General features: G+C 43.5%; 1 protein-coding gene across 1 annotated transcript in view; it reads right to left on the bottom strand.

The window, feature by feature from the left end:
- SLC40A1 (solute carrier family 40 member 1) overlaps nucleotides 1-10,527 on the bottom strand; it is a 96,755-nt gene extending 86,228 nt beyond the window's left edge. Inside the window, exons 1-2 of the mRNA XM_040357131.1 lie at nucleotides 10,224-10,527; nucleotides 8,950-9,017 (exon numbers count right to left, since the gene is read on the bottom strand). Coding sequence (XP_040213065.1) covers nucleotides 8,950-9,017; nucleotides 10,224-10,263 — 108 coding nt within the window. The 5' untranslated portion in view covers nucleotides 10,264-10,527. The remainder of the gene's footprint in view (nucleotides 1-8,949; nucleotides 9,018-10,223) is intronic.
- Between the last annotated feature and the right edge of the window lie 8,018 nt (nucleotides 10,528-18,545).

Raw genomic sequence — 18,545 nt, 5'->3', positions numbered from 1 at the left:
GCAAAAATTGCCGCAAAATCGCGGTAAAATTGCATGACTTTCTGCGTGAAAACGCTATGCTCAGGTGTGAATGGGGCGTTAAGCAGGGTAGACACTGTAGGTTACGGGCTGAACAAAAAAACTAACAGATCCCCACATCCACACAAGCAATGTGGATGTGGGGATCTCCCCCAGCAGGTGTGGTCTTCTGTTGAACAGACAGTGGTACACATATGCCTTGTACACACGATCGGAATTTCCGATGGAAAAAGTCAGACGGAATTTTTTCATCGGATATTCTGACCGTGTGTGTGCACCATCGGAGTTTTTCCATCGGAAATTCCGACGGACTTAGAAAGAGAACATGTATGGAACTCCGGCGGAGAAAAAAAAAACATGCATGCTCAGAATCAAGTCGAAACTCGGAAGCATTGAACTTCATTTTTCTCGGCTTGTCGTAGTGTTGCACGTCACCCCGTTTTGGACGGTCGGAATTTGGTGTGACAGTGTGTATGAAGCCAGCTTGAACGGAATTCCGTCAGAAAATTCCGTCAGAGTTTATCCCGACGTAAATTCTGATCGTGTGTACGGGGCATTCGAGTAATATTCGACCAGGCGGACTTGCCAATTTTCAGTCCTAGTATACCAGTCTTAACTTGCTTAATATGGAGACCACATAGAGGGAGACTCGTTCTGCAGCAGGAATACAAAGCACATCCACAAGCTCTAGCAGTGACATCTTGTGATGGAGCCCAAAATAGATAAAAGACAGTGAGTGACTAGGCTTATCAATTAACCTATAATTAAAATCATATAAATATTATAATATTATATAAGCAGATCCTTTTGTCTTCCTTGTGAAACAAGAAACAGCTGTAATCCGTGTTCTATGGGCTACTCACAATCTTTCCTTTCATACAATGGTGATACCTGAGTATCTTGGAGAAGTCGGGAAACAACCGACCCCTCCCCAGGGAGAAGGTGCATGTAGCAGGATCATATAACCACCTTCAGTATCCTCAAGCTGTACACATTTTAAAAACTACAATACTGTATAATGGTTTACAAGGGTACATAGGATGCTGGAAACCTCCTGCATGGCTTTGGCTGGGCTTCCCTTCCTATTTTAGGACTTATTGGGCCAGATTCACAAAGAGATACGACGGTGTATCTACAGATACACCATCGTATCTCTGACTTACACTGGTCCTATCTATGCGCCTGATTCATAGAATCATATACGCATAGATAGGACTAAGATCTGACAGTGTTACACTGTCGGATCTTTTTTTCAATTTAAAAATGGCGCCGGGGGCGTTCCCGCTGAGTTACGATAAATAATATGTAAATCAGCGAGATACGCAAATTCACGAACGTACGCGGACCCGTCGCAGTGTTCTTACGTCGTTTCCGTAGCCGTTTTCCCGTCGTATACTTACCCCTGTTTTTAGCAGGCGCAGCCAATGTTAAGTATAGCTGGCGTTCCCGCGTCGAATTTGAATTTTCCAACGTTGTTTGCGTACGCCGATTCACGAACACGCGCGTCGCAAGTCCCGCTCACGTCGAAACCACTGACGTCCTAGTGACGTCAGTGGGAGCAATGCACGCTGGGAAATTCCCCGGATGGCGCATGCGCATTTAAATCGGCGCGGGAACGCGCCTGATTTAAATAGTACACTCCCCTAGCCGCGGAATTTGAATTCCGTCGGGGGATTTAGGATCCGCCGTCGCAAGTTTAGAGGTAAGTGGTTTGTGAATTAGCCACTTGCCTCCTAAACTTGCGGGAGCGGATCTTAATTCACGTAGATCGAGCGGATCTATAGATCCGCTGAGCTACGTGAATCTGGCCCATTGTGTCCTGCTTAGATGTTTTCTCCTGCCCCCAGCAAAAGAGCTTCAGGGGTACACCTTGGGAGTGCTACCTATATGCTTCAATGAAGCCCTAAAGAAGCTCAAGCAGTCTACACACTCTTACCCTGCAATTACAAACAATGGCCCGGATTCACATACATCGGCGCATATTTATGCCGCCGTAGCGTATCTAATATACGCTACGCCGACGCAGCGCACAGAGGCAAGCACTGGATTCACAAAGCACTTGCTCCCACTCCCTCTTAAAGATACGCTGGGTTTCCTCGGTGGAAGTGGGCGTGAGCCATGCTAATGAGACGTGACCCCATGTAAATGATAGGGCAAGCGCCATAGAAGTACTTAAAATGAACGGCGCATGCGCCGTTCCCGTGGCCGCATCCCAGTGCGCATGTGCAGAATCACGTCGGAACTACTCCCTAAGATACGCCGGATCACTGCCTACGACGTGAACGTAACCTACGCCTAGTCATATTCACGTACAACGTCAACGACAAAAGATACGACGGCTTGTGTTCCCTGGTCCATACCTTTGCATGGGTTGCGCCTCCTATATGGGAAATAACTTTACGCCGGACGCACGACTTACGCAAACCGCGTATATTATGCGCCAGGCGCAACGTACGTTCGTGAATCAGCATATCTCCCTCATTTGCATATGTGCATAGAAAATCAATGGGAGCGGCAAATGCGCCCAGCGTAAATATGCGCCCACGATACGCCGGCGTAGGAAAGTTACGTCGGTCGGATGAAGCCTATTTTCGGGCGTATCTCAGTTTATGGGCACGGCGCATAGATACGACGCCGCATACTTACACTTACGTGGCGTATCTTGAGATACGTCGGCGTAAGTGCTTTGTGAATCCGGGCCATTATTTTGAGTAAGACAACAATCAATAACCGTTACAGCTTTGGATTTAAGAAAATGATTTGTATTAACAATTAGCTTATCCATGGTCAAAATGTACAGTCATATATTCATTTTCACACTGCTTTTCAATTATTTCTAGCCTATCGTGTCACACATTACACAGAGCCTGCCTTATGAAAGACAGAGGTGCTGAGTGGAGGATTTTCAGGAAGCAGAGTCAGTACAGGAATCACTGCTTGCAGGTAGCAAGTTACCATGGGATATATAGTCCTTAGACTCCTTTCACATTGAAAGTGCCAGCCGTTAGCTTTTGCGCCGCTTTTCGGTCGTTAAAAACTCCTGTGGTGCAGCGCTTTGTACACAGCCCTCCCAAACCGCCCCAAAGATGCTGCAGGACTTCTCCAAACATCCCGCAAGTGGGAAAGCACCCATTGTAATGAATGGGAGGCAATTTTCAGGCGCTTTACTGCCTCAGTGTGAAAAGGGCCTAAGAAATGGAAAGTAACCAGCAAAGATGAAGCTGCAAAGTATGCAAGGAATCCAGGAAGTTGTTGGCAGATATGATCAGCAGATAAGCTTATATTGGAGTGTTAAAAATAACTACTGTTTGTATTGCTATTACAATGCTGATTTTATCAAATAAATATGTATGCTGTCACCATAGAACTCCTTTAACCATTTGCTCTCTGGAAGGTTTAACCCCCTTCATGACCAGGAATTTTTTTGCAATACGGCACTGTGTTGCTTTAACTGACAATTGCGCAGTCGTGCAACACTGTACCCAAATAAAATTAATATCCTTTTTTTCCCACAAATAGAGCTTTCTTTTGGTGGTATTTGTTCGCCTCTACGGTTTTTATTTTCTGCGCTATAAACAGAAAAAGACTGACAATTTTGAAAAAAAATGTAATATATATTTTTATACTTTCGGCTATAAAAAACATACCCAATAAAAAAAAAAATGTAAAAAAAAAAAAAAATGTAAATAAAATAAAATCAAATTTCTTCATGAAGTAAGGCCAATGTGTATTCTGCTACATGTTTTTGGTAAAAAAAAAATCACAATAAACGTATATTGATTGGTTTGCGCAAAAGTTATAGCGTCTACAAACTATGGGATAGATATATGGAATTTTAATTCTTTTTTTACCAGTAATGGCAGCGATCAGGGACTGCAACATTGCGGTGGACAAATCGAACACTAAGTGACACTTTTTGGGTACCAGTGACACCAATACAGTGATCAGTGCTAAAAAGAAAAAAAAAGAAAAAAAGCACTGTCACTGTAATAATGAGACTGACATGGAAAGGGTTAACATCAGGGGCGATCAAATTAAACGTGTTCCTAGGGAGTGCTTGCTAACTGTGTGGGAGGGTGCTCGTACTGTAGCAAGGCAGAGATACTTAGCAGAAACATGGGATCACTACCTCCCCTTCTCACAGAACGGTGATCTGCCTTTTTTATATAGGCAGACCACCGTTCTGTCTCTCTTGGAAACGATCGGCGGGTCCCGGCAGACATTGCGTCCGCCCGACCTGCTGATTTGCTCCCGCTGTGTCGAATCACAGCGGGAGCGGGTCGCTTGCGGCGCACCCCAGACCAGGAAGTGCAAGATCACATACAGGAGGTACGTGATTTTGCACCAGAAAGCTGCCTTGCCGTCGTATATAGATATACAATATACAGTTGGAAAACTGTTAATATATATCTAACCTCAAAAACAAAAATATTATATATTGCAGGTTAGTAGTTCTTAGATACATGACTGCATTATTTTAGTTTTTTCATTTTTTTTCTCTTTATTTTTATCCGGTCATCCTGCTAGTAACACAATTCATGTCCTACAGGTGACAACACTCACTTGCTGTACTATATCTATGGGGAAGCATCGTTGTCACTTTGGACTATAGAACCCCTCTCCCTCCCCTCATATCCTAGATCGATAACATAGGAGGGAAGTATTCTAAAGTTCACAGACTGGACAAGATGTTACAAGCTCACAGGATTTCTGATAAGATCAATAGGTATTTTTAGTTAAAGAAACTAAGCAAGGGGAAATACTCATACCTGACATACACATGGTTGAAGACTAAGCATATGAAAATATGCATACCTGACATACAAATCGATATAAAAATTCCACTCTTATCCCCCCCCCCCCCCCCCAAGGTGAAATAGCGCAAAAATCTGGTTTATTATGAAACTTATCCAAAAATTATTAATGCACAAAGGTTCTATAGTAACAGACAGACCACTACATTACTAAGGCATAGGCCAGATATTCCTGATTAGAACACATACGTTTTTTATGACTAATATTTTACTGCTGTGTTTTATCAACTAATCTAGGAACACCATTGGGTTTATACATAGAGAATGCCTGCGCCCACCCTGTGCGGGCGCGGGTCCCGGGAACTTGATGTTCCCAGGCGGCCCGCGATTACGGTCGGCAAAGGCAGAACAGGGGGATGCCTTTGTAAACAAGGCATTCCCCTGTTCTGCCTAGCGACATGTCACCGATCGAATGTTCCCTGTGATCAGGAACAGTGATCAGTGAGTGACGTGTGACTGGTAGCTCCTCCCCCTAACAGTTAGAATCACTCCCTAGGACACACTTAACCCCTTCAGCGCCACCTAGTGGTTAACCCCTTCACTGCCAGTGTCATTTTCACAGTAATCAGTGCATTTTTATAGCACTGATCGCTGTAAAAATGACAATGGTCCCAAAAATGTGTTAAAAGTGTCCGATGTGTCCGCCATAAAGTCGCAGTCACGCCGCTATTACTAGAAAAAAAACAAATAATAATAATAATAAAAATGCCATAAAACTATCCCCTATTTTGTAGACACCATAACTTTTGCGCAAACCAATCAATATACGCTTATTGCAATATTCTTTTTACCAAAAATATGTAGAAGAGTACATATCGGCCTAAACTGAGAAAAAAATGTTTTTGTCGTTTACGTTAGGGTTTATTTATGTAAAACCTTAAAGTGGATGTAAAGCCACTCTCATCCTTTCTAAACTACTGCCATAGTGCTGATCTATAAGGATATACACGCCTCCTACATGTATCCTTACCAGTCATATGTCTCCCCTCTGTCTGTTATGAGAACTGAAAAACTGCAGATTCTGTGGGTGGATCTGTTGTCTGGAGCTCGGTGGGTGGAGTCGTGATGTCAGTAGTCTCCCCTTGTCAACATGCATTTTCTCCTGTGTATTCCTTACACTAAATTCTGCTATGATCACTAACATCCAGTCAAAACCCAAAGAAGTAACCACATGACTTCAGAAAAGGAGTGGGGGGTGGGAATTACAACATAATGCCCGTCTCAGGCTAGTGCATGAGATATGTAAATAGCCTGTCATTCACAGCAAGGGGGAAGAACGGAAAAAAGTTTTCTCCTGTTTGTCCGTTTATCTCACTGAAAAAAGAAAAGAGGATTGCTCAGAGCTGGATTAACTCTTTGTGGCAAGACTGGGCACAGATGATAGGAAATCTTATATTATACATTGTGACAGCAATCCACTTTAATCCCAAAAGGGGAAAAAAAAAAACTGTTGCTGTAGCTGCTTAAAAAGTGTGGGCTGAAGTTTGGATTACATGTATTAGTGTATCTAAATCTTCTAGTACATCTCAGGCCTCGTACACACGACCGAGTTCCTCGGCAAAAACCAGCAAGAAACTTGCTGGGAGATATTTTTGTGCTGAGGAAACCGGTCGTGTGTACATTTTCATCGAGGAAACTGTCGAGAAACTCGACGAGCCAAAAAGAGAGCAAGTTCTCTATTTCCTCGACGGGAATGGAGAAACTTGGCTCGCCGAGATCCTCGACAGCCTAATAAGGAACTCGACGAGGAAAACGATGTGTTTCCCCCTGTCGAGTTACTCGGTCGTGTGTACGAGGCTTTACACTACTCTCATCTTTCAGCCCAGGTTCACACTGGGTGCGATTTCCTTTGATTTGAGATGCGATTTCACATGTGAAATCGCATCTCAAATCGGCGGCATTTGCCGCCAATTGTCGGCAATGACACCGTCCTAATCGGTGCGACGCCGCATCTGCGGCGCTGCACCGATTTCAAAAAGTAGTTCCTGTACTACTTTTTGCCATTTCGGGCTGCGATTTACATAGACATCTGTGCAGAAACCTGCACAGATGTCTCTTAAATCGCGGCCGAAATCGGGACTGGCGGCGGGAGTGAAATCGTGCGAGTTCAGCTGAACTCGCACGGCTTCACTCCCGCAGCCCAGTGTGAACCAGGGCTCATGCTGCTTTAGAAAGGTGCCTCCTGTGCACCCTCATCCAGATAAAGGAGTTGTGTTACTGGTCAGATCACCAGGTAAAAACAGAGGGAAAAAAGCCTAAAAAAAAACTAAAGAAAACTAATGCAGCCACCACCATCTAATGATTGGTAAGCTGCAATATATTACATTTTTGGTTTGGATTTAATACCACCTAAACTGAACAAGCAGAAGCTAGAGGCTGATTGGTATATAATAATGTACTGTATAATATAATATATATAATAATGATAATAATACATTTTATCTAAAGGTGGCTTCTCAAAGCGCTTTACAAGGAAAACACAATAAATACACAGGATAACATAACATGAGGGAAAAGGGACAGTTAAGTGAAAGCTTGTCTAAAGAAAAACTTTGGTTTAGAGAAGACAACTCTCTGATGATGTGTGGGGCATACACACGGTCGGAATTTTCGATGGGAAAGTGTGTACGGGGCTTTATAGTGGATTTAGGCACACCAGCGAGTAGAGCATTGCAGTAGTCAAGTCGGGAGAACACAAATGTATAGATCAGCTTTTCAGCTACAGTGTATGATAGCATAGGACGGAGCCGAGCAATAATTCTCAAATGGAAAAAAGATGTTCGGACAACATTTTGTCCATGTGGCTCTAAACTAGCATCAAATCTCACCTTTATGCCCCGTACACACGATGGAAATTTCCGATAGGATAAAATCCGATGGAATTTCCTGTCGGAATACACACTTTCAGACCAAATTCCGACCGTCCAAAACGCGGTGACGTAAAACACTATGACGAGCTGAGAAAAATGAAGTTCAATGCTTCCGAGCATGCGTCGACTTGATTCTGAGCATGCATGGTTTTTTCTCCATCGGAGTTCCTCACAGACGTTTGGAATTTCCATTGGAAAAAATATAAAACATGTTCCATTTCTAAACTCAGATGGAAAAAAAATCCGATGGGGCCCACACACGGTCGGAATATCCGATGAAAAAATTCCGTCTGACTTTTTTCATCTGAAAAATTTCCGATCGTGTGTACAAGGCATTAGACTATACACAGCTGCTCCAGATTCCGCCTGCGCCAGTCTTAGTAAATTCCCTTTTAGATATATAATATAGGATTACGGCACACGATACGAAAACAGGAAGTAAAATTTCATGCGGCGAACGATCTGACGATTTTCGAATGGTTAGTATGGTGCTTTCGATCATTGATTCCGATTTTTCGTACAACAAACGCTGAATGTGCAGACTATAAAAAAAAAATGGAAATGAACATAGCGTCCGATTTTCGTTTAATTAGAGCGGTTTTCGTCCCAAAAAAAAAAAATCGTAAGAGCAAGACTACGCATGCTCAGAAATGAAAGAACACAGACAAAACTATTCAACACATTACGTCACTTCTAAAGTTGTGTCGTACGAGAATTTGCGTATGGTGCGTAACCTCTTCACTTTCGACATGAGACTAGCATGCAACAAAAAACGGAAGACCGTTGGTCTGAAAATCTGATCGTGTGTACGAGGCTTATTATATGTTACGGCTGACAAATGATGGGCAGAGAACAATCAGAGTAAATCATCGCGGGGTTTTCTTCTACATTCCTTCTGCCCTTTTTTCCCACCAGCACTAACAGGGAGGAAAAAGTAAGTACCGATGTTGGCTCACATGTAATTCTGTACGGGAAGTTTATCAAAACGGGAGCAGAAAAAAATCTAGATCAGCTTTGCATAGCAACCAATCATATTCTATCTTTCATTTTCAAAGCTTAACTGAACCAGCTGAAGAAAGAAGCTGATTGGCTGTGAGGCACAGATTCTGTCTTCTCCAGTTGCCCCCTTGTGTATGCAATCCATGTAAACAAAAGACTGACATATGTATTTTCCACTCTCCCCGGTGTGTGTGAGAGAGAAGACAAAAGAAGCCTATGTACAAAGTAGATGATAATATTATACTCACCCATGTGGACAGAGAGTGTCCCAGGTACATAAGAAACTTTGCAGATGTCAGGTAGTTGGCACAGGATCCTACAACAGCAGAAGGGAAAGGACATAAGTGGAAGCAGAATACTCATATCCTATACAATGGTCCTATATAATCATTTTATATACAATGATCCTACGTACGATGACCCTCCCTATATATGGTGATCCTAAAGAATGATTCCATATTATGGTCTAATAGAACGATTCTATACAATGATCCTCTACACTGATCTTACACAATGATCCCGTATATAATGATCCTATACAATCATTTTATATACAATGATCCTACGTTCGATGACCCTATGTATGATGATCCTAAAGAACGATTCCATATAATGATCCTACACAATGATCATATACAATCATTTTATATACAATGATCCTACGTTCAATGACCCTCCCTATAAATGATGATCCTCGAGAACGATTCTGTACAATTATACTCTACACTTATCATACACAATGATCCCATATATAATGAATCTATACAATCATTTTATATACAATGATCCTACGTTCGATGACCCTCCCTATATATGATGATCCTAAATAATGATCCTAGAGAACGATTCTATACAATGATCCTCTACAATAATCCTGTATATAATGATCCTATACAATCATTTTATATACAATGATCCTACGTTCCATGACCCTATATACGATGGTCCTATAGAACGATTCTATATAATGATCCTACACAATGATATATATATATACACACACATACACACACACAATGGTCCTATACAATAATTTTATATACAATGACCCTATAGATGATGATCCTGAATAACGATTCTATATTATGGTCCAATAGAACGATTCTATACAATGATCCTCTACACTGATCATACAGAATGATCCTATACAATGACTATATATATATATATATATATATATATATATATATATATATATATATATATATGATCCTATAGAACGATTCTATACGATGATCTTCTACACTGATCATACACAATGATCCCATATATAATGATCCTATACAATGACCCTATATATGATGATCCTATAGAACGATTCTATACAATGATCCTCCACACTGATCATACACAATGATCCCATATATAATTATCCCATATAATCATTGTATATGCAATGACCCTATATATGATGATCTATAGAACGATTCTATACAATGATCCTCTACAAGGATAACATACAATGTATACAATGACATATGCAGAATCCCAGAGTTAGACTGTAAGTCCCCTGGACACTTACCACAACATCCTGAGCTCTTTTTCTCCACTGATGATGACATGATAACGATTGTAATACACTAACAATATCCGATCCGATCGTTCTCTCTTCTGTGTGTCAATAGGCAATAAATCAGGGAAGGGATCGAACGAAATAACAATTTTTTTCTTTCCAAACTTAGCTATCACTGTAGCTGAAGTTGGAAAGTGGAAGCCTTATAGGAAGTCCTGTATGAAGGGGATGAGGACAGTATGTAGAAGCCCCTGTCCCCCGTTACCCCTCACACCGCGATCCTCGCTCTTCTGTTTACTGCTCTCCCAGTTCTCCTTTATAGGATGTCTCCCGGCTCCTCCAACAGGCAGCTTGCACACGGCAACGGCACGGGCCAATCACAGAGCGGAGATCTGCATGGTTCCCGCCCCCTGGAGCCGACCCTGCATTGCAGACGGCTAGTATTGTCGGCGATACCCTGCGGCCGGGGTCATGTGACCGGTGCCTTGGGCTGTGCAGTCTGGGTGGGTTGTTGTCGTCTGAGGTGATAAGTCCATAGTAGAAGGGAATTGGCGGGTCACTATCAGACACTTTTGTAGGCAGCTGAGGGCACTATGTCACTTGGAGCACAAGGTTCACCAATTCTTCTGTCTGTCAGCTTCAAGTTGAAGGGCGCGGTTGTTGGTGCAAATAGTGTGAAGGTCCAGAGATGGAAGAGTAACTGAGTATGAATCAGGCCTGAGGTGATGGTTCGGGGAACTTTATTCCGGCGAGTGTCATTTAGAAGTGGGCTTTACAGGGGAAAATGTACCCCAATTCTTTGTTTTTTTTATATATAAAGTATATTTTTTTCAATAAAAGTGTGTGCTTGAAAGAATAACGGTGCCCACTCACTAGACGAGAAATCGTTAGAAAATCTGTCATTTGCACAATTCATTCATTTTTTTATCCAGTTAATGGACACAAATTGTAAACCTGTTGTGATGTTTTTGAGCCAAAACAAATCAAAGGAAAAGTTTTAAAAACTTCTGCCGAACAGCCAATAAATGGTAAGGTTAATGTGCTTCTCGCCCGTTAGAAATGGAACTCTTGGAATTGTGCACATGTGACCCAGAAGCAAAATACAATCAAGAAACTCATCCATTTATGTCCATTGAATGATTTATTCCAAATTGGGGCATTACATGGTGGCAATATGGTTTGCACTCATGACCGTGCAGCTACAGTGCAGGCTTACTTGGCGGGAGGGCGTACATGGACAGTCAATATATGACGGCGCACTCTGTGATCGATCACAGATCCGGGTAAAGGGCCAATCACACTACCATTTATACCCTATCTCTTCTTCATCTTACTCTTTACTCCTCTCTTCCTCAGTAAAAAGAGGAGTGTCTGGGGTTGGGGGTCGAGATTGAAGCCCATTTGAATCCCTTAGGGAAGTAGAGTCTGTTGGTGTTGATGTCCTAACAGCATCTGTGATAGGTAGCAAGTGATTTTGGTGCAACGTTTTATTTGGACAATGCTTTCCTTTCTGGACAGATGTGATACATGGGTAGCCTGGGTAGCTGTCTGCAGATTATAAAGGAATGAAACTTCCATCAATCAGTTATTTTATACTTTTCTGGGATTCCAAGTTTCCTTCCCGGGATGGGAGGGGCCTCACTTTGGTTGTTGACCGCTACTTGTGGCAGAAAAGATGACAAATACTTTGGCGATTCACCTCTGTGGTTTCTCCAGCTTGCCTGAACAGCAGTGACCTTGGTCACCAGCTGGCGATTCAGTACAGGTACTAGAGATGCCAATTCGGCAGCAAAGCTTATCTTAGTCCAGCCACTTGGCTCAGGATGCAACGGTATCCAACATCCAGCCACTCGCCGGCTCTGTCCGCTCCGAGAAAGACACAGCACAGCACTTCTTCCTCTGCCTCTCTCCAATTGGCACTCTCCCCAACTGCTCTGCTCCTTCCCGGGCTTTTTAATTTATAGGGCCCCTCCTGCTCTCAGGTATCACTGGGTATTGTAGTTGATTTCTTAGTGATGGCAGTGATTCCAATCTTCCTCCAGACTACATCTCCCAGAGTGCTGCAGCCCAAAGTCAATCGCAAGCTAAGAGAAAGCCCAATTGCTGCTGCCATCCTGTGGATAAAAACTTAAAGTGGAGTTCCACCCATTTTTTTATGTTTGTCTGTGCTGCATGCCCTAATCTCATAGTGTTCAGAATGGACAATTTTTATTTAATTTGTTGCTTGTAAATACCTTTATTTTGTAATCCTTCATTACTTCCTCCTCCTTATTAGCCTAGGCTATCAAGTCACAAGGCTATTTGCAAGGGTTTCTGGGATAGGCATCATGTTTCCCAGTAGTCCTTGCAAACCTGACTGAAACCTATTACATTGCTTGTGCAGCACTGAGCATGTACGAGATATGCAAAGCTGAAACCCAGGAAGTCATACAGTCTGGCTTCATGATGCTCACACTTGAGATGGGCACGGTCTATTTCTAGATTATAAACTATCTAAATGCTGTAACAACCTAACAGAACGGACCTTAGTTTACAGACTAACTTTACTAGAATACATTAAGCTTGTGTATTACAGGGGTATTTATATTTAAAAAGTGAAATTGTGGGTGGAACTCCCCTTTAAGTCTTGCAGAACCAGTAACATTACCCTCTGGTACACATTTTTATAGTGCTTCTGACAGTCTATAAACCTAAAAAAAAATACGAACACAGTACGTGGATGGCAGTTCTCAGGTTTTTACCTCTGCACACGTACCCAAAGTGCATGATCTCGCAGTCATTAAATACGTGCAAACACTATACCTAGAGGCCAATAAAAATTATTCCAAGTGCAGGTGATCTCCACTGTAAAATATCAATAAAAAGGTGTATGTGTCAATAAAAACATGCAATTCTTCATATTGTTAAATTCTTGAAGCCCAGCCCCAGCATCCCTTGAAATTAGTCTTTACGTGGGGTGTGGGGGAGTTGGACTTCCTAATCACATGACCTTTGTGGGTGGCTATCACAATGGTCACATGATTGGGAGTTTGTTCAGAATGTGTCCGATCATAAAGCCCACACTCTTTGCCACCACATATACTGTATGCATTACATGTTTAGCACCCTCCTAGTTAGGTTACTAGGGAAATTTAGTTTTGTCTCACTCTGTAACCATAGAGGATGGATTGTTTGCTTTAGTCTGTAGTAGCTCCACACACTGTGGTATTGATTGTTTCCCCCTGGCTTTAGTGAGAAACTTCCAAGGCTTGGGGTGGGAAAATTCAAATTCCCAGCCTGAATATTTACTACCCCCTGATCGATACCTGGGCAGGTGTGCCCAGGAGGTGGAGAGGGAAGGGGTAAATATGCTGGAGCATGGACAGGGTTTTTTTTGGTGCTTGGTCATCCTCTCTTTAAGGATGGACTGCTGATGCCCCTGGAGCCTTCCAGGACTGGCTGTTGGACTACTCTGTGCCATGGACAGAGCCCACAAACAGGATCTCTCTCCTAGATCTTTGAGTAGAGCCTTAACACTGTGTTACAGTTATCTATAGTCCCCAGCTGTGGATGTGTGATTGTTCCAGCTAGCACAGATTGCCGAAGCGGGAGACCCTCTGGATCGAGAGGCTTAAATGAGGTCAACTCATTTCAGCCCTTTCTGTAATCAAATGCCACTTTGTTACCACAGTGCTGATTCTCCAGCCTTACATACCTTTTGTTCTCCTCTTCATCCTTATTATTTTCTATTTTTGTTTGAAATGATTTATGGCCTAGTAGACTGTTGCCATTTATTGTCCTGTTTAGGTCTATTTTAGATCTTTTCAGCCTAATGTGGTTATTTTCCACTTATATCTTTATTTATTTACATGCTCCTTTGTATACTTGTTTATTTCTCTAGAACGGTTCAATTTTCTAGGGCTTTTTTTCTTAAACAATAGGTCCTGGAACTCAACCACGACCCCCCCCCCCCAAAAAAACCCCCCCCCCCCCCCCCCCACACCCTCCAAATCACATCAAATAGTGGGTGTGGTCAGATTTCACAAACAGTAGGAGGGTCTTAAAGGGGCAAAAAATACCAGGATTGCAATACATACAGAGTGCAGAGTTCAGGGGGGTTACACACAGAGTGCAAAGCTATCACTTGTAAACAGAGAAACCAGACTTATGTGTTTACAGGTGATTATGGTGAGCAGGCACCAAAGAGTCTGAGCCAGAGATGGTGGAACTGAGTTCTACGTGAAAAAAAAGCCCTGGTAAACTGGAAAGTAAAGATTAATTTTAAGCAGGGGGAAGTGCTGTGCGGAGAAAAATTCTGGTCTTCATGTTATAAAGTTTAAATACAATGTCATAGATATTTTACTTATCATTGTAAAAGAACGTATTCTACCAATCTTTCTGGCTAAAAAATTACTTTAAAAAAAAAAAGGGTAAAAAATATTTTTTTCACAGATTTTATGTTTTTTTCTGGACCTTGCCATATATAGATGAGCCACATGGTGCAATCACTTGGATTTAGAGGAGGAGTATCTTTCCCACCAGTTACAGTTTACTGAATGTTTGAATTTTCTGACATTTGTGGAAAAAATTTTTTGGCCAATATGGATTTTTTTTGTTACTTTGGACTTTGGGTTTACTACTATATGTAGTTGCTTTTGTGTGACTTCTTAAAATCCCTAATTAGGGGATTGTTGCTGTGATGCGGGATGAAAAGCATGTTTAGTTAGGATTAGCTAGATAGGATGTATCTCCCTCTGCTTCGTTCCAGGGTTCTGGAGACTTGACTGCGAGGCAAGATTATCAACTGTCTTTAAATGATTTAATAGTCTTCTTAAATTATTTTTTTAAGAGAGCCTAGGATTAATTAATGGGCTTTATGGCATTTCTTAGCGTAGGACATGTAGCATGATGTGTAGGATCATCTTTTTTACGGGGATGATGTTTCACTCTTTGATACTGTTGTTTGCTAGCCATTTGATTACCGTGTGAGGAAATCCATGGTTATCACCAGGGTCAGCAAATCTAGTGTCCCCATTGGGAGACTTCCCCTCTCTTCCTGTTCTGGTAACAATTCAAAATGTGGCAATTTCTTTTACTTGTACACACAAACATTAGTGCAACTTTAAAAAAAAACGTAACTTTATTGGCTGTAATTCCAGGCTGCATGTGGGGATGGGGAAGTAAATGGGAGTGAGGGAGTGCACAGGGCAGAGAACCTGGACGGTCTGGGGAGGCTGTTATTTTACACAGTGCTAAGCACTACTGTCTTGCGAGAAGAGGAAAGACTCACCACATCACATCCAGACAGACACAAATCCAACGGAGGAGTTCCTCTTCTGTGGTTTTCAGGTCATTGTTCCAGAACTCTGAGGCAGCAGGCAGACAAAGGCAGTGTGTTGAATATATTGGGGTGCAATGCAGTGGCGGCTGGTGCTCAAAATTTTTGGGGGGGCGCAAACGAAAAAAAAAAAAAAACAATTGCAGCCTCACTGTACCTATCAATTGTCACCACTGTGCCATGCCATCAAATGCAGTTACTGTGCCATCAAAACGCAACCACTGTGCCATCAAAACACAGCCACTGTGCCATGCCATCAAAACGCAGCCACCGTGCCATCAAAACGCAGCCACTGTGCCATGCCATCAAAAAGCAGCCACCGTGCCATGCCATCAAAACACAGCCACTGTGCCATACCATCAAACGCAGCTACTGTGCCATCAATTGTCACCACTATGCCATCAAACACAGCCACTGTGTCCCCAATTGTTGACACTGTGCCCCCAATAGTTGCCACTGTGCCCCCAATTGTTGCCACTGTGCCCCTAATTGTTGCCACTGTGCCCCCAATTGTCACCACTGTGCCCCCAATTGTCACCACTGTGCCCCCAATTGTCGCCACTGTGCCCCCAATTGTAGCCACTGTGCCCCCAATTGTTGCCACTGTTCCCTCCACTTGTAGCCACTATGCCCCCACTTGTATCCACCGTGCCCCCACTTGTAGCCACCGTGCCCAGTACCCCCCCTGGCACTTACCTTTATGGCGTCTACGTCCCTCGATGTCCCTCGTCCTGCCCTCGATGATGCTTCAGCCAATCAGGTTACCTGATTGGCTGAGACGCCTATCAGTCTTATCCTCGGACGTACGGCCGGTACGTCCCGAGGACGAGCTTCAGGAAGCCGACTACAGCCTCAGGGCCGCTGGCCCTGGCCCTGATAGGCACTTCCACACAGCCAGTCAGCTGCCGCTATTCAGCTGACCGGCGCTCAACATCCGGCCAGCTGAATAGTGGGCGGCAGCGGCGAAAATATACAGATTTATACAGTGTATGAATCTGTATATTTTACTGGCTGTGAGCGAGCCAGAGGGGGCGGCGCTCCTGCGTCCCTATGGACGCACCGCCACTGGTGCAATGTGAGGTGAATTGAGGGTAGTGAGGGTCATGCTGCAAAGTGCTGGTGTTCTGAAGTTATTGTACATGGTGGGAAATGTGGTGTGTATTGCGGTGAATGTTGCTGTGTGATGACTCTACTAGGATGCATGTTGCATTGTGCTGAGTGTAAGGGGTGTATGGGATACTCTGATAATGGTGCACACCAGTGGCATCCATAGTGGGCGCCGAAGCGCCACCCCCTCTCTCTCCTGCACCTCCACTGAAAGTCAACAATACATAGATTCATGCATTGCATGAATCTATGTATTGTCGCCGGCACCACTACTGCCCACTATTCAGATGGCCGGCCCCCTGGTGATCTGAATAACAGCAGTTGGATGGTTTTTGGAAGTGTCTATCAGAGCCAGCGGCTTCCCAATTACAGCCTGTTGGCTCTAATCGGCTTCCAAATAGTTAACCAGGGTGTGCATTTCCTGGTTAACACTGACACGCATCTCAGCCAATCAGGTTCACCGGGTCTGGTTACCAGTAACCTGATTAGCTAAAGCGACATTGAGGGCGAGAGAGCAGGGGGGGGGCAATCTGGTGGTATCTGAGAAGGCAATCTGGTGGTATTTGAGGGGCAAACTGGCGACAATTGATGGGCACAGTGGCGGCAACTGATGGCATGACACAGTGGCGACAATTGATGGGCACAGTGGCAACAATTGATAGCACAATGGCTGCATTTGATGGCATGGCACAGTGGCGACAATTGATGGGCACAGAGGCGACAATTGATGCGCACATTGGCGACAATTGATGGGCACAGTGGCTGCGTTTGATGGTATGGAACAGTGGCCACAATTGATGGGCACAGTGCCTGCGTTTGATGGTATGGAACAGTGGCCACAATTGATGGGCACAGTGCCTGCGTTTGATGGCATGGCACAGTGGCGACAATTGATCGGCACAGTGGCGACAATTGATGGCACAGTGTCTGCGTTTGATGGCATGGCACAGTGTCTGTGTTTGATGGCATGGCACAGTTGTGACAATTGATGGCACAGTGGCGACAATTGATAGCATGGCACAGTGGTGACAATTGATCGCATGGCACAGTGGCGACAATTGATGGGCACAGTGGCTGCGTTTGATGGGCACAGTGGCTGCGTTTGATGGGCACAGTAGCTGCGTTTGATGGGCACAGTGTGGCTGCAATTTATGGTTTTTTTTCCGTTTGTTTGTTTGGCATGGCACAGTGGCGACAATTGTTGGCACAGTGGCAACAATTGATAGATGGCACCGTGGTGACAATTGATCGCATGGCACAGTGGTGACAATTGATGGGCACAGTGGCTGCGTTTGATGGGCACAGTGGCTGTGTTTGATGGGCACAGTGTGGCTGCAATTGATGTGTTTTTTTTTTTGTTTGCGCCCCCCCAAAAAAAAAATTGAGCACCAGCACTGGTGCACACTGTGGATTGCTAATATCCCATGGCATGTCAGAGCTCTCTACATATAAGTCTCTGAGAATGCAAAAACAGTTTGAAGCAGGTCAAGTGCACATTAGATGAACCTGTACATGAATTCTAAATGATCGCAGAGGCTCCTCATACTGATGTCAAATGCTAGCTGAATTAGCCCATTGACACAAGCCCAAAACCTATTGACAAATCCTAAACCTGCCCATTAGATTTTTTCATTCAGCCTCAAACAGATTCCTCCATCTACTCCATACAGCACAGCTAGATGAATCTCCTGCTTTAATTGTTGTATTCTAACAGAATACCCGAACAGCGGCTGCATTGGATTGGATGCAGCCACTGTTCAGCTGACAATTTCTGCAAGGCTCCTTCAATTTTTCAATGGAAGGATGTCAGACATGAGGGGGCCAACAGGGTCACCCACTAAGCAAATTTTGCTAGGTTTATCAGGACCAGATGAAATTTGAACAGTATATGGCCAGCTTGAGGCCCC

Source organism: Rana temporaria, chromosome 6, assembly GCF_905171775.1.
Source record: "Rana temporaria chromosome 6, aRanTem1.1, whole genome shotgun sequence".
In the NCBI taxonomy this organism is placed as follows: Eukaryota; Metazoa; Chordata; class Amphibia; order Anura; family Ranidae; genus Rana; species Rana temporaria.
The sequence above is the reverse complement of the archived record's forward strand: the minus strand, read 5'-3'. Positions and strand labels throughout refer to the sequence as shown.